We start from the raw sequence: 16,865 nt of genomic DNA, 5'->3' as shown, positions 1-16,865 counted from the left end.
AGTGCTAGTAACTTGAGCAGGGGGATACCTGGTTCTAACTAACAGCATGGGGAGGTTTCCTGATCACCTAAAACAAGATATAGCAAAAGGCCAAGAGTACAAAATCATGTTACATCTGAGACAAACATTAGTATTTCAGACCTTTAAAATAAGCATTTTAGTACTACAGCAGCAGAATTAGAACCTGGGGGGGGGGGGGCCACGGGTCAAAGGAACTGATGAAAATGGAGATGAAAATGTAAAGAGTTATCACCCAAGCCAAGTAGAAAGATGCGCCTTTTCCAGGGGAGAAGAAACAGAAGGCGATGATGTGGGGCCTGTAAATTAGGTGTAAAGAGACAGTAAAAGGCGAACCTCTGAGGCATAAATCTGAGAAGTTTAACAACAACAACAAAAAAAAAACAGATTTCAGAATAAAAAATTATTACCTCTTATAATTTCATTGAGAACAAATTATCTATCTTAAAAGCTTATTTTTAAACCAAAATTTTAGTTTGGTATTGCTGTATTTTTAATATTGTAGCTAATTTTAATAAGACCTTATCAATAAACCTATCTACCCCAGTCAGTTTTGACTAAAAAGTAAGATTTTCATAAACCTTTTATAACCTCTAATAATTTTTTCTATTTTGTAACTTTGTATATCCACTTGATTTTATTTGTTTTTAAAATGTCTTTAATTTAAAACAATCCCTCAAAACCTCTTAACTAGGCTACTGTGTTTCCCATCAGAAAATCTCAGATTATTTTCTAAAAATCTCTGGATTCCAGCTGCTTCAACATTTAAGATTTTCACGTCTCAATGTAGAAGACATTGGCCTGTCATCTGCCTTTCACGGAACGTCCCACCCTGTAGTTGGTACCGAGACCTCCTGACGTGACGAAGGAAATGCTGCTGCGTTTCTTCTGGGTCTATTCTATGGAAGTGTGTATAAAATTGGCCTTGAAAACAGAACATTTTTCTAAACAGAGGAAAATATGTAAGGCCAAAAGCTTGATAGACTCAAAAATGCAAACTGAGTCATAAAACTCTAAAACCAATTTGTAAACCTGTAGACAAACTGGAGTTGGGGAAAAAATAAATAAATCAGGAAGACATTTTAAGTACAAGTGGCCCGTGTGAAGAAGCTGCAGTGAGAAGACAGAAGTGAGCCTACCTTCACCACAGCAGCAGAGGCTGCCTCCCATTCTGGTGAGTGGTCCAGCGGCAGTTGAAACCCAGCGGCAGTTGAAATCCAGTGGCAGTTGGAGTGGAGACAGGATACGCATCATCACATGACCTCAGCGACAGTTCATCAGAGAATGTTCAAATGAACGCAGGAACACGTGCCACACTCTGGGGTCCAACTGCCGCTCTCCAGACCAGCGCACTTTCACAGGACAAGCGGCCACTCAGAGTCCATGCTTCATTTCAAAATCTGAATCCCACACCCACAGTACTATTCCCTGTGTATGAGATAAACGTTAAATGAGGAAAAAAGACCCGCCTTCCAAATATATTCGATAGTGAAAATTTCAGGGTGAAGAGGGTCAAAACACATTCAGAATAAAATGAGGTTCCTTCCTGGATTTGAAAGACTATCCCCACCCATTTTACTATTCCTGAGTCATCAGTAATTTCTGTATTCGGCAATTTTAAATTTGTTCCAGATGAAAGCATAAAATGCCTTAGTATAAAGTCATTTTTTTTTTTTTCCTGAGACAAGAGTCTCGTTCTGTCGCCCAGTGGTGCTGGAGTCCAGTGGTGCGATCTTGGCTCGCTGCAACCTCCGCCTCCCGGATTCAAGCGATTCTCCTGCCTCAGCCTCCCTAGTAGCTGGAACTACAGGCATGCACCACCACACCTGGCTAATTTTTGTATGTTTAGTAGAGATGGGTTTGAAGTGTTGGCCAGGCTGGTCTTGAACTCCTGACCTCAGGGGACCCACCAACCTTGGCCTCCCAAAGTGCTGGGATTACAGGAGTAAGCCACTGTGCCTGGTCTAAATTTAATTTTTAAAAGTCAATCTCTAAAAATATAACTCATAGTAATTGTATAAACTCTCTTATCAGCTATCTATATTATCTACTGTTTTTCTCTGTATGCAACTAAGTTGCATACTTACTGATTTCTGAATCTCTTTGAGTTCTTGAGAGATTTGGTATGAATGTATACATGAAAGACTAGCTATTGACTCAGAGATGAACAAAAAAGCAGCATTATATGTTCAACAATGTATTGTCTGGAAATACATAAAGGATGATTTTCTAAATGGAGAGTTCTGATAACCTCAAACTCCAGGATTAAATGTGTTTGGCTCATCAATCAACACAGAAGGAGGGGGAGCTGGGGCAGGAGCTTTACGCAGGACAGGCTGGCTGAATAGAAACCTCCCACAGGTTACAGGAGGAGCTATGAATATTCATGAGGATGGTCCTGATGCATACCAAACACACACACATGCAGCATAGGACCCATGTTCACTATGGGGTGGAGACCTAATATTTAAATGTATTACAATTAGGCCCTATACCTCAAAAGGCCTTCAGGACACGAAGGCACACAAGTGCACAGCCTCTGTAAACCGGCCAGAGCCAGCCCGTGGCGGGTGCTCTCTTCCCAGGAGTGAGTTACTGAAACCGGTTTCCTGTCCAGTTGGAGCTGCAGTTACGGCTGCTGGAACAGGGCTTGGAGGCCAGTTACTCAGTGTCTGGTGGTGCGCTACAACTGTTCATAGTGCTGATTTAGCTGCTAGAGCAAAAGAAACTCTGTGGCAGTCGGAACAGTTTATTCCTTGTTTAGGGGCGTGTGACTCAGCCCCTGCCTGGCATGGCGGTAGGTGCTGCTTACATGTTGGTACTTTACTGCCACAGAATCTGTTCTCTCCGTCTGGTGACCTCGATTGGAACATGCTGCTGGACACCGGCTGTGTCTAAACATGAAAGGAAGGGGCAGAACGAGGCATCAGGTTGCCCATCCGCCATGGCCTGATGCCCGGCACTGAGCAGGTGTGGAGAGGCCTGGGGCAGGCTGGAGTGACGGGATGGTCCACAGGAGCCTCACTCTGGGAGCAGCTGCCTCAGCTCACGGCTCCACCGCCCAGTTGCACTCATCTACAAGCCAGTGCTTCCATCTGAAAAACCCGACAGCCTGTCCTGTTCCTAGTGCCCTGAGTTTAAGCATCTCTCTGCCAAACCATCAAGAAAACCCTGGGCTCTGCAGATGCACGAACAGCCTAGTGCATACACTGGGCACTCAATAAATGCCAAGAACAGCTACCTCCCTGGTGCCCAATGAGGACAATAGTCACCATCATGGCAGTGCACTTTCAGTTCCAGACTTAAATTCCTTCTTCCCAACATGGGGAGTGGGGGACCCAGTGTGCAGTGCAGGGCCTCTGCAAACACCTCTCCTCCTGGGCCCCCAGCCACGATGAGTGGCCTGGAGGAGCAGTGGGAGGAGGAGCAGAGATGGGAGCCAGCCCTGGCCTCAGGGGCGCCACCATCCCTGCACACAAAGGCACAGCCCTCTCTTCCTAGAGGCTCTTCCTCCAACACCTGGCCTGAGCCACCCACTGGAGAACACGGACATCCCTCCGCCATTCTGTGCAGGGAAACGGAGGCCCAGCACTCGCCTCTTACACTCATGGTGAAATTGTGACCAGGACCCAAGTCTCCTAACACTCCTAAAATGACATGCAGCCCTCTGCCGTGGGTGGGGAAGGGGTCCAGGCACAGTTGAGGTTTGGGGGAAGGAGGTCTTCTGACAATGTTCCCAGGGTTCCCGAGGATGGTGGTGACTCAGTGCCCACAGGAGAAATCAGATGATCCCACGCCCTCCTCAAAACAGACCTGGGGCTCAGGCACTGATGAAGACGCCTCTGGATGAAGCTGCTTGATGGTTTGGGCAGAGAAATGCTTAAACTCAGGACACTAAAAATGGGACAGGCTGTTGGGTTTTCCAGATGTAGACAATGGGCAGAGGGCTCAAAGAGATGCCATTCCAGTGAGATGCAACTGGCCAGCAGGCCCAGGAAGAGATGCCCGGCAGCACTGTCACCAGGGAAAGGCAAGCCAGAGCCACAGCGAGATGGCACTGTGCACCCACTGGATGGCCAGAGTTAGACACGCACCAGAGTAACACGGGGCGGTGAGGACGTGATAAACACTGACCCCCGTGCACTGCTGCTGGGAATGGAACACGGTTCAACCACTGCAGAAAACAGCGTGGCAGCTCCTCAAAAAACAAAACAATGACCCAGCAATTTCACACGTGGGGCCTAGGTACATACCCAAGAGAACTGAAAGCAGAGACTCAGCTATTTGTAACGCAAATGTCCCTGACAGCACTTTGCATAATCGCCAAAGGGTGGAAGGCACCCACATGTCCGTCCCCAGATGAACGGGTGATGGGACACTATTCACCCCTCACAGGAAGGGGGCCTGACGCATTCCACAGGGTGGAGGAACCCAGAAGACCTTATGCTGAGTGGCAGAAGCCAGACAAAACTCCAGATGAAATGTCCACAAGAGGCCAGGCCATAGAGGCAAACCCAGGGGCCGGGGGAGGCGGGGAGCAGGGAGCAGCTGTTTAATAGGTATGGGGTTTCCTTTTGGGGTCGTGGAAATGTCTTGGAACTACACAGAGGCTATGCCTGTGCAAGGCTGTGACGGTGCTGAATGCCACAAATCACCCACTGAAAAATGGATAATTTTGACCAGGCGCGGTGGCTCACGCCTATAATCCCAGAACTTTGGGAGGCTGAGGCAGGCAGATCACAAGGTCAGGAGATCGACACCATCCTGGCTAACACGGTGAAACCCCGTGTTATCTACCAAAAATACAAAAACTTAGCCGGGCATGGTGGTGGGCGCCTGTAGTCCCAGTTACTCGTGAGGCTGAGGCAAGAGAATGGCGTGAACCCAGGAGGCAGAGCTTGCAGTGAGCCAAGATCGCGCCACTGTACTCCAGCCTGGGTGACACAGTAAGTCTCCGTTTCAAAATAAATAAATGTAATTACTTGTCACCCTGATTCCCCCTCCCTGCCCCCCAGCTGCTGAGCCCACCAGTGTCGCTGCAGAAAGGACGATGGCTCTGGCCGGCAGCTCTCCGGGGCGGGGTGCGGCGGTCAGCCCGTCGCCCCATGCCTGCCCAGGGCTTGGTGGACCCGAGGGACACTGTGGTCAAGGTGAGAGGTGACAATGTGCTCGCAGCCCTCACTCTCAGCGCCTCCTAGGTCTCGGTGCCCACTCTGGCGATGCTTGAGAAGCCCTTCAGCCCTGGGCGACAGGAGTGGGCAGGGGCAGCACGCAGGTGGTATGCAGGAGAGGAGTGCGGGCGGGACAGGAGCAGGAGTGGGGCGTGGGCCACGGACTGTGCAGGGGTAAGAGCAGGGCGCGGGTAGGAGCAAAGCTGTCAGGCAGAGGTAGGTGGGAGCAGGTGTGGTGCTGGTGAAGGCTACCAGTAGCCTGGGTCTACTCACCTGTGCACGCACAGCTCCTCCTTTAACCAGGTGCACCTGCTTTGCAGTCCCTGTGCTTTGCCCTTTTTGCTGCACAAAGACAGCAGGGGAGCCGTGCAGGGATGCAAGATCTGGGACTGCTGGAGTTGCGACCCAGAGGACTCTGAGAATAACACTCCCCGCCAACCCCCCCATCCCTACCCCATGCTCCAGGCTCTCCCAACCAGAGCACACCCTGGCCATTTTTCCTGAGGCAGAGGCTCAGTGGAGCTCAGCTTCTGGGGCCAGAGGCGGGAGGAAGTAGAAGATGGGGACTGGGGGGCGTTTGTCAGCATCCAGGGCAGTGCAGAGGGTGGGGGTCCTGGAGGCCTGGCCTGGGAAAAAATGTGTAACCAGGTTTGGAAAAGCAAGAGTTAGGTGGGCAGGGGGCGGGAGGCTGAGGCATTGGTCAACAAGCACCAGGTGGCTAAGGCAGTCCGGAGGGGTAAGGGGCAGGGCTCACTGTCAGGCCCCGAGCTGGTAAGCTTGAATTTCCTGCTGTTGTTTGGGAGGTTTCCTGAGAAACCAACCCCACTGAAATGTAACTTTAAAACTGGGAGGAGCAGTTTCCACATTCGTTCAAAGAAGCAGTAAACATATTCTATAGGAGAATTTGGCTGCTTTCCGTCTCCTGGGGGGAGTGTGGAGGGAGTGCCCTTCTCTCTACACAGGATGTGGGACTTAGCAGAGCCAGCATGGCGCCCCAGAGAATCGTTTTCCCCCAGAGACACGATGCCCAGGATGACATTCACCTCTAACAAGGGGAAGCCGACCTGTGCTGGGGTCCCTGGGGTGAGGTTGGATGTGGGTTCTGGGCTTCCGTGGGGAAAGTCCCTGTTCTTTCCGCATCCCCCAGCTGCCTCTTGAGGTCTGCCCTGCACCCAGCCACGGAGAGATGGAGAAAGGGAAGGCCATGGGGTGGGAGGGCCCAAGACGCTGTGCCTGGGGTGCCCCCGGGGCCAGCCCCTCCTGTTTCTCTTGTGTCTTGGCTGAGCTCACGACTGAAGCAGTGATCTGTGTATCACTGCAGACCTCAAAAAATGAAGTCACCCTGGCAGGCAGGAGGAGGAGTTGCCAAGATGGGCTGGCTTGGACTTGGCCAACTGCTATGTCCAGAGCTGTCCTGCTGAGGGATAGATGGTGTGGGCAGCCAGCCCATGAGAGGTACCCTGAACCACTGGACTTTCTGCTGCCTGCCACCCACCCCTGCCAGGCTTTACAGAGCTGGAGTTGGCTCCCTTGAGTGCATACGAGCCCCGTTTCTATTCCTAGCAGCTACACAGGCTTCACACTCGGGCCTATGCCCAGGGAAGGGACATTGTAGTTAGGGAGGGGCTGAGGGGAACTTTGAGCAACAAACAAGCTCCTGTGACTGTCCCGGGAGAATGAAGAGGGAAGGGGGTGGGCCTGGATGACATCCCTCCACCTCCCAGGAACCACTCTGGCCACATCTTGGCTGCTGCCCAGACTGGATGCCTGGCTCAGCTCTGTGACCACCTCAGGGCCCATCTGAGCCTGCACTGCTGCCTGGCATCCCAGGCACTTTTCCCTTCTCCCCACCCCCACCCTTGGGGGGCTTGAGTGGACAGCTGACACCAGGGTGGGGATATGGTTTTCTCCTGGGGAAAAGATCTGAGGAGCCCCAAGTGGGTGCCCCTGCCCCCCTGTGCACTTGCATACATGCACATATGCATATACCTGTGTTCACTTGTGTGAACACAGATGCACACCTTATTCCATGTGCACACCCAGGGACTTGAGGGTGGCCCAGTAGAGGACAGAGGTGTGAAGCCTGGGGCCTGCTGGCCTTGGCAACTACAGGGAGAGGAGACTGCCCTGCCTGGGTGTGGGCTCAGGATCCAAAACATCAGGCAGCAAAAAGGAGTTCAACCAGCACAGGGGAAATAGGGCCACCCCGAGGTCCCACAAAGGGAGGTGGAGGCAGAGTGGGTTGCAAGGCAGACCCTGGTCCGGGCTTCTCTCAGTTCCTTGGGTGAGGAGGGCCTGCAGGGGGCTCTGCCTCCTTTTCTTGCCTTCCCTTAGTCGACTCTCTGAGCCTCAGTTTCCCAAGTTATAAACATCTCCATCTCAGAAGGAGGGTGGCTCAATAGTCAACAGGTTGATTTCAAACCTGGGAGGGACTAATGACAAAGTTAGGTCGGAACCCGCACTCCCTTACAGGCTAAGAGTTTTTAAGGATTCAGGGTGGGAAAGTTTATCAGAGGCTGCGCTGCCTGTGTGTCTCTTTGCCGTGCTTACCTGGCGGGACAGGTGTGTGTGTGCGCTCGTACATCTTGCTGCAGCTGCAGGCATACTTCCGTCTTCCCCTGAGTCTGCTTGTAGCTTCCCGATATTTTAGTGCACCTGAAGGGAAAGGACTGTGCTTAAGGCCCACTGGTTTACTGGGGCCCATTGTTATGAGGGTGAAGTTTGGCAGTTACTTGAGAGACTTTCCCGCCACCTCCCTCTGTGCCTGAGCTGTCTTATCTGTGTTTCACTGTCTTGCTCTTTCTGGCTGCTGCTTGTAGTTAGAAGTGAAGTGATTTCCTTGAAATGCATGGGGCTAGAAAGGGAGCTGGAAGTTAAAGTGGCAGTGTTTGAGATGATGGTGCTCCTGCTCTGTCACCCCTGCCTTTTGATGCCCAGGACCACCCCACCCCCCGCACCACCTCTTGAATTTCCTGCTGTTGTTTGGGAGGTTTCCTGAGAAACCAACTCCACTGAAATGTAACTTTAAAACTGGGAGGAGCAATTTCCACATTCATTCAAAGAAGCAGTAAACATATTCTATAGGAGAATTTGGCCTCTGTCCTCTGCACTGCAGCAACTCTGCCCCCGACACTCAACTCTGTGCCACACCCTGCACCTAGTCCTCAGTGCAGCCCGCTGGCTCCTGATACCCAGGCCAAAAACTTGCACCCGTAAGTGTTGGCCCTGAGCCTCCCATGGCCCCAAAGCTACATCTTCAGGTGCCCTGCCAGACAGTGGCACAGAACTCCCAGGCTACAGGCTGGGTCTCAGCCCACTGCACCCCTCCAAGGGAGCCCACCCCAGAAACAACAGGCTTTTAGCTTTTTAAAGACCAGGGTGGCAAAAATGCAGGAGAGCAAAGCAGCCTTGCCAAAGAGAGCCCCTGCACTCCCCTGCCAACCAAAGCGGCAGAGCTGGAGGAGGAATGAGGAAGGTAGAGGTCAAAAAGGAAACTAGGAATCGCCACACTGTCTTCCACAATGGTTGAACTAATTTACACTCCTACCAACAGTGTAAGAGCGTTCCTATTTCTCCACATCAAGGATCTAGAACTACAAAATACCATTTGACCTAGCAATCCCATTACTGGGTATATACCCAAAAGATTATTAGTCATTCTACTATAAAGACACATGCACACGTATGTTTATTGCTGCACTGTTCACAATAGCAAAGACTTGGCACCAACCCAAATCCCCATCAATGATAGACTGGAAAAAGAAAATGTAGCACATATACACCATAGAATACTATGCAACCATAAAAAAGGATGAGTTCGTGTCCTTTGAAGGGACATGGATGAAGCTGGAAAACATTCTCAGCAAACAGGAACAGAAAACCAAACACCGCGTGTTCTCATAAGTGGGAGTTGAACAATGAGAATACATGGACATAGGGAGGGGAACATCACACACTGGGCCCTGTGGGGGCCGGGGGGAGGGATCGCATTAGAAATACCTAATGTTGATGACGGGTTGATGGGTGCAGCAAACCACCATGGCACATGTATACCTATTAACGGACCTGCACATTCTGCACATGTACCCCAGAACTTAAAGCATAAAGAAATACAATTTTTAAAAAAACCAGGACTGCCACCTCCCGCAAAAACAGACCCCGGTGCTTGTCGCGGCTTCCTGGGCTCCCTCCCTGCCCCTTCGCCCACACCTGCCCTGAAAGAGCTGTCCTGGTTCCTTCAGGATACCGGCTTTGGCGCTCGGGACAACCACGCTGGGAACTCCCACAGTGCTAGGTTCTGAGCACTGGCCCCGCTGCCGACGGGCGCCTGCTCCTGCCAGAGACCTGCGCGCTGCCCGCCACCAGTGCGCTCCCGGCCAAGGCCAGGTGGCCGGTCACATGCAGCCCCCTGCCCAGCGCAAGCAGAAAAGTGGTGCTCAAAGCCTTGGCTCCGCCACTTGGCACTCCGGGCCGCCTTTGCGCTGGCTGGTGTGGGCGCCTGTAACCAGCAAGACTGACTTGCCGAGCAGCCGCGGCAGCACCGGATGTCGTCTTTGCTATCCCCAGTGCGCGCTGGGGCCGCGGCTGTAGAGACGGTGGCTCTGGTCGGTGGGGTGCGGCGCTAAGTCCCGCAGCCCCATGCCAGCCCGGGTGTGGCCGACGCGGGCGTGGCACCTCCGGGCAGGGACTCCAGAGCATTCAGCGGCTGCGCGCCCTACTCTGATCACTGTTGGGCCAGGCGGGTGCCGGCTGCTCCGAAGGAGCCGGAAAGGGCAGCGCGAGGCGGCGAGTAGGAGCGGGCGCCGGTCTGCCTTAGGTAGGAGCGGGGCGCGCAGGTGCAGAATGGGGTCAGGACGCGGACGGGAGCCAGACGCCACTGGGCACGGGCAGGAGCATGGCGCGGTAGCAGCCAGACAGGTGGAAGTCGGGCGGGTGCTGGAAAGGCCACCAGTAGCTGGGTCCGTGCACCTCTGCAAGCACAGCCGCTCCTTTCACCACGTGCGCCCTTTCTACTGCACAGCGGGCAGGGAAGCCAGGTGGAGATGCAAGATCTGGTACTCCTGGGGTTTGCCACACAGAGGACTCAGAGAACAACGCCCTCTCCCCAAAACCCCTTCCCCTACCCATGCTCCAGGCTCCCCTGCAGCGCACCCCCAGCTATTTCTCAGAGGCAGAGGCACCGTGGAGCTCGGCCTCTGCATGGTCAAAGGCAGGAGGAGGGGAGGAGCTGGGCAGGGAGCGGGCAGGAGAGCCTTTGTCAGCATCCAGAGCAGTGCAGAGGGTGGGGGTCCCGGAGGCCTGGCCGGGAAGAAAGGTAACCAGTTGTGGGAAAACAAGAGTTAGGGAGGAGGGAGGCAGAGGCGTTGGTCAACAGACACCAGGTGGCTGAGGCGCTCCAGAGGGGTGCGGGAGGGGTGAGGGGCAGGCTCTCACTGTCAGGCCCCGAGCTGGTAAGTTTCAGCTCCCTACCGTTCTCTGGGAGATTTCCCAAGAAAACAACTCCACTGAGACAAATGTAACTTTCTTTAGGCTGGGATGATCAATTTCTATGTTTATTCAAGGAAGCAGGAAACTTCTATGGGAGAATTTGGCCACTTTCAGCTTCATGGGGGAAGTGTGAAGGGAGTGCCTGGGGTGCCCTTCCCCCCGTACACAGGAGAATGTGGGATGTGGTACTGACAGCCTAGGAGAGCCAGCAACATAGAGGAATTGGAGCCCCAAAGAATCCAGTTTTCCCCCAAAGAAATGGTGCCCAGGATCACATTCACCTCTAATAACAAGAAGCCACTAGACCTGTGCTAGGGGGTCCTGGGGTGAACATAGGACCAAGTCTTAGACCCAGAGCCTAGGACCCAGGGCTTATACACTATTTATACTCTACTTTTAGTAGAGATGGAGTTTTTGACCAGGCTGGTCTTGAACTCCTGACCTCACATGATCCACCCACCTCAGTCTCCCAAAGTGCTGGGATTACAGGCATGAGCCATTGCACCTAGCCATATAGAAGCAAGTTTAAAAATTAAATATTTATTGAATAACAAGCCGAGCTTACGTTTGAGCTGCAACATTGGCAATGCAGATTGTGAACACAGATCACAAAAAGCATGTATAAAATACTATTGCCCAGAGATCAAAACACTGCTAAGAATTAGGCTAAATAGCTGCTGTTTTTAAGAAAATAAAAAGCCTGAAATCAATATACAAAATTTTAAAAAATGTATTGGCTGGGCGTAGTCGCTCACGCCTGTAATTCCAGCACTTTGGGAGGCTAAGATAAAAGGATCACCTGAGGTCAGGAGTTCGAGAGCAGCCTGGCCAACATGGTAAAACTCCGGGCATCTCTACTAAAAATAAAAAATTAGCTAGGTGTGGTGACACGCGCCTGTAATCCCAGCTACCCGGGAGGCTGAGGCAGAAGAACTACTTGAACCCAGGAGGAAGAGGTTGCAGTGAGCCGAGATCACGCTCTTGCACTCCAGCCTGGGCAATGGGTGAGACTCCATCTTGGGGAAAAAAAGGTTTTAAACACTACCATACACAGAACAATCTTTGTTATTGACTATATTTAAAAATTATTTGCATAATTATATATTGCAAATGAGTATAATACATGAACTTCCCTTTAAAAGGCAATTCCTTGTTACAATAAGAAACATCACATTTCGGCTGGGCGCTGTGGCTCATGCCTATAATTCCAACATTTTGGGAAGCCAAGATGGGCAGATCACCTGAGGTCAGGAGTTGGAGACCAGCCTGCCGAATATGATGAAAACCTGTCTTTACTAAAAATACAAAAGTTAGGCATGGTGGCGGAGCCTGTAGTCCCAGCTCTTTAGGGAGGCTGAGGCAGAAGAATCGCTTGAACCTGGGAGGCAGAGGTGCCAGTGAGCTGAGATTCTGCCACTGCACACTGGCCTGGGCAACAAGAGCAAAACTGAGTTTAAAAAAAAAAAAAAAAACTAATTACATCACATCATCACATTACAAATATGTCATTTTTGTTGTCAATAAACAGTTAATAGTATTACTGTAAATATCAGGAAGGCTACAAAAAATGAAATTTCTTTTTGTCTTCAAAGTGTTTTTTATGCAGTGAAGCACTTACTGTGTTGAACAGAATGCAGTACTGGAAACTGTCCTGGGTGTGAGATGCTCTTGAGTGACAAAACTAGGCTTTTCTTTTTTCTTTTTTTTTTCTTTTTTTTTTTTTTTTTGGAAACAGGGTCTCACTCTCTCACCAGGCTGGAGGGCAGTGGCACAATCTCGGCTCACTGAAACCTCTGTCCCCCAGGTTCAAGTGATTCTCCTGCCTCAGCCTCCCAAGTCGCTGGGACTACAGGTGCCCGTAAGTATGCCCGGCTAATTTTTTTGTATTTTTAGTAGAGACAGGGTTTATCTGCCTCCCAGATTCACGCCATTCTCCTGCCTCAGCCTCCCGAGTAGCTGGGACTACAGGTACCCGCCACCACACCCGGCTAATTTTTTGTACTTTTAGTAGAGATGGGGTTTCACCATTCACAGGATGGTCTTGATCTCTTGACCTCATGATCCGCCCGCCTCAGCCTCCCAACGTGCTGGGATTACAGGTGTGAGCCACCGTGACCGGCCAAGAAGGAGGTTTCACCGTGTCGGCCAGGATGGTCTCAATCTCTTGACCTGGTGATCCACCCGCCTTGGCCTCCCAAAGTGCTGGGATTACAGGCGTGAACAACCATGCGCGGTCCAAGAGTAGGCTTTTCAAAGACAAAGGATTCAAGCAACGCTCTTACACTAGGATACCATCCTGTGCCACTTACCAATGCTGTCTTTCCAGAAAACCATTCAAGACACTAAAAAAACAGACTTATATGATAAACATACATAAAATGAAAAGACACCAACTGCTATTTGACACTATTGGTAATGTCTGTTATATGTGAAAACACTTTTTATTTTATATTATTTAGAGACAGTTTTGCTCTTGTTGCCCGGGCTGGAGTGCAATGGCGTGATCTCGGCTCACCGCAACCTCCACCTCCCAGGTTCAAGTGATTCTCCTACCTCAGCCTCCCAAGTCGCTGGGATTATAGACATGTGCCACCATGCCTGGTTAATTTTCTGTATTTTTAGTAGAGATGGAGTTTCTCCATGTTGGTCAGGCTGGTCTCGAACTCACAGTCTCTGGTGATCTGCCTACCTCGGCCTCCCATAGTGCTGGGATTACAGGCATGAGCCACCATGCCTGCCTATGAAAGCACCTTTAAAAAGAGAGCCCCTTTGCTGCTTGGTCACATTCTGTACCTGTGACCCCGAAGCCAGTGATGTCAGTGGCTGCGTGGGCATTGAACGTGTGCACGATTCCTGCAGCTCTCCTGTTGAGCCGGACCATGTTCATCAATGCTTTTCAGTACATTAATTGTACAGCATCTTGGATGACTACTAATTTTTTTTCATTTTTCAGAATATCCAGCCACTGGTGCACAGCCATTGCCACTTGTGCCCCCAGAGGATCTTGTCAACTCCAGTAGGTCCCCCTAGCACTGTGTTAGTTGAGCTGTAGTTGTAGTGACTCCTCCCAAAACAACCCAGGAGTTTAATACTGTTTGGCCATTGGTTACAGATATTCCTGCTTCTTCTGCTGTGGCTTTAAAAGCCTGTCTAATCAGCTGGGCGTGGCGGCTCAGACCTATAATCCCAGCACTTTGGGAGGCCGAGGTGGGTGGGTCACCTGAGGTCAGGAGTTTGAAACCAGCCTGGTCAACATGGTGAAACCCCATCTCTACTAAAAATACAGAAAATTAGCTGGGCATGGTGGCGCATGCCTGTAATCCCAGCTACTCGGGAGGCTGAGGTAGGAGAATTGCTTGGGTGGCAAAGTAAGATTCTGTCTCAAAAAAAAAAAAAAATTCAGGGACATCACCTTTCCTTGCCAGTCATTTTGTTACCAATGAAAGAAGACATTCCAATCAATTCTTAGTTCAGAAAATGTTTCTTTTATTGTATCTTGGAACTTTTTTATTCTGCGTTTTTTATGTCAAAAACACCTACTATATATTTTTTTTTCTTGTTTCCTTTTTTTTTCTCCGAGAAATGTTTTTGTTACTTTCCTTTTTGATTTTTTCACTGACCATTACCGTTATTTATATACCATGTACCTGGAGAGTTTGCAACGTTTCTCTTGTTACTGGCTTTTAGTTTTATGCCATTTTGGGTTTAGAAGATTCTTGCTATGATTTTCACTTTTTAAATGCTTTTTTGAGATTTGTTCTGTGGCCTAAAACGTGGCCTATCCTGGAGAATGTTTTGTGAGCTGATGAGAGGAACGCAGGTTGTGCAGTTGCTGGGTGAAATGTGCTGTAATTACCTGTCAGGTCCCTTTGACTTCTACTGGAGTGTAAGTCTGGTCTTTGTTGCTTTTCTGCTGAGAGGGTGTGTCTGTTGCTGAAAGTGGGTGTTGGAGTCCCCAGCTATTATTGTCTGTCTGTTGCTCGAATAACTCTTACTTTAATAACTGGGGCTCCTGCGTCAGGTGTGTTTACATTGACAACTGTTCTACCTTCTTGCTGAATTGATCCCTTTATCATTTTATAATGACCTTTATTTTCTATTTTTGTGTTTTTTTTGACTTAAAGCCTACTTTGTGTGACAAGCATAGCTACACACACCCACTTTTGGTAACACCTTTCATTTCTTACCATCTTCATTGAATCTTACTTCTTCACATTTACCAAAATGTCTACTTTTGAGCCATGGCACCTCTTTGAATCTTCAGATCCACCACCTGCTGATCAAGCCTTTCTTCTTATCTGTACTCTGAGGAATCCGAAACAGGCATTTTTGCAAGGAAGTCTAGGAGGGAAACATAAATCTGTGTGTCAAAAGAATGGACAGAGAAAAAATGTGTCCTGGTTAACAAAAGTTCTCATTGTAAAGTGTTATGCACAAGATTATGGAATTTTATGTGCCATAAATGAAATTATCTTGATTTGCCTAAAACTACGTTTTGTTTAAAACTGCTTTTAAAAATTACATGTTACTCTAATGAATGTATTTTTGAGAATTTGGTGACTTATTTCCTAGACCTCTTTATTTAATTTCAAATCAAATTCCAGCATATTTTTTTTGTGTGAGGCAGAAATTTAAAAATAAGCATGCATTTATTCACTCCAAGAAAAGTAACAGGCAAGGGTTAAAAAGAAAAGAACAAGTTTTCCTCTGCTTAGCAGCTCACTTCAAGGACAGTTACAAGATAAGGCTGCTTTAGAAGCCAAGGCCAAAGGAATCGGCTCCAGACACCGCCCCCTTTCAGGACAAGGGCAAAGGAAAAAAAATAAAAAGACATTATTTTACTGTTACTGTTTCCCCAGGCTTCTTAAGCATGAATATGTTTTACAAATGTCTGTATTTAGCCAGTTCTTGTTTTTCTTTCAATGCAGCTACAAGGCCACCGGCTATGCAAGGCCACAAGTTATGCTATGCTATAGATTATGCGACCTATCATATGATTAGCTGCTTTTGTTTTATTGATTGTAAGTCCACTTACAAAAACCCCGCTCTGACTTTAATGCTCAGCTTTTTGGGTATGAATCCACCGAGCCAACAGGTACCTAAAATAAACAATCCTCCTGTACTCGTATCAGTCTCTCCGGTCCTCAGTTTCCTGCAACGTGTGTGTGACTTTCCTGTCATAAATAACTTAGTTTATCAATAAACATTTTAAATGGGCCAGGCATGGTGGTTCACGCCTGTAATCCCAGGACTTTCAGAGGCGGAGGCAGGCGGATCACGAGGTCAGGAGATGGAGACCATCCTGGCTAACACGGTGAAACCCCGTTTCTACTAAAAATACAAAAAATTAGCTGGGCCTGGTGGCGGGCGCCTGTAGTCCCAGCTACTGGGGAGGCTGAGGCAGGAGAATGGCCTGAACCCAGGAGGCGGAGCTTGCAGTGAGGCGAGATAGCGCCACTGCACTCCAGCCTGAGCGACAGAGCGAGACTGTCTCAAAAAAAAAAAAAAGTGAATGGATCTAATGGATTGTGTGGTTGTCTAAATGTTAGAGTCTGAAGACCTCAAGCGAACAGAGCTGGGAAGGGGTAGTATCACGGTGCAAGCAGGATCAGGGTGCAGTGTCAATGGGCTCCAGTAGGAGTGGTGTCCTGGTGGGGCAGGAGCAGGGGTAGGTGTGGGGGGCGAGTCAAAGCAGGGTGCTCCTAGGAGTGGGGTGCTGGTGGGGTGGGGCACAGTTAGGAGCACGGTGTGGGTAGGATCCGGGTGTGGGTAATATTGGGGTGCTGGTAGGGTGAGGCGTGGGTTGTATGGGGTACGGGCAGGGTATGGGTAGGAGCGGGGTTCAGGTAGGGGCTGGCGCTGGAGTGGTGGGTCGCGGGTAGGAACGGGGTGTGAGTAGGAGTGGGGTTCAGGTAGGAGTAGGGTGATTGCTGGGCCAGGCATGTGTAGGGTGGGGTGCCGGCAGGGCAGGGCGCTGGAAGGAGAAGAGTACAAGTAGAAGCAGGGTGCTGGCGGGGCAGGGCATGGGTAGGAGTGGAGTGCGGGTAAGACGGGTTGTGGTGGAGCTAGCGTGGGTAGGATGGGGTGCTGCACGATGGGTGCTGGCAGCGTGGGGCGCGGGTAGGATGTGGTCCTGCCGGGCAGGGCAGCAGGTAGGAGAAAGGCCCATGCAAGGAGCTAGGTGCTGCG

At 50.1% G+C, this 16,865-nt stretch overlaps 1 protein-coding gene across 5 annotated transcripts in view; it reads right to left on the bottom strand.

The window, feature by feature from the left end:
• LOC140709950 (uncharacterized) overlaps positions 1-16,865 on the bottom strand; it is a 97,764-nt gene that overhangs the window by 28,420 nt on the left and 52,479 nt on the right. For 4 of the 5 annotated variants that reach the window (XM_073010509.1, XM_073010510.1, XM_073010508.1 and 1 more), the window contains exons 3-4: positions 14,864-15,017; positions 1,158-7,844 (exon numbers count right to left, since the gene is read on the bottom strand). In XM_073010509.1, the coding sequence (XP_072866610.1) occupies positions 1,158-1,272 (115 nt within the window). In that variant the 5' untranslated portion in view covers positions 1,273-7,844; positions 14,864-15,017. The remainder of the gene's footprint in view (positions 1-1,157; positions 7,845-14,863; positions 15,018-16,865) is intronic. The other variant, XM_073010507.1, reaches the window with a different exon arrangement.

Source organism: Chlorocebus sabaeus, chromosome 23 (assembly GCF_047675955.1).
Source record: "Chlorocebus sabaeus isolate Y175 chromosome 23, mChlSab1.0.hap1, whole genome shotgun sequence".
Classification (NCBI taxonomy): Eukaryota; Metazoa; Chordata; class Mammalia; order Primates; family Cercopithecidae; genus Chlorocebus; species Chlorocebus sabaeus.
The sequence above is the reverse complement of the archived record's forward strand: the minus strand, read 5'-3'. Positions and strand labels throughout refer to the sequence as shown.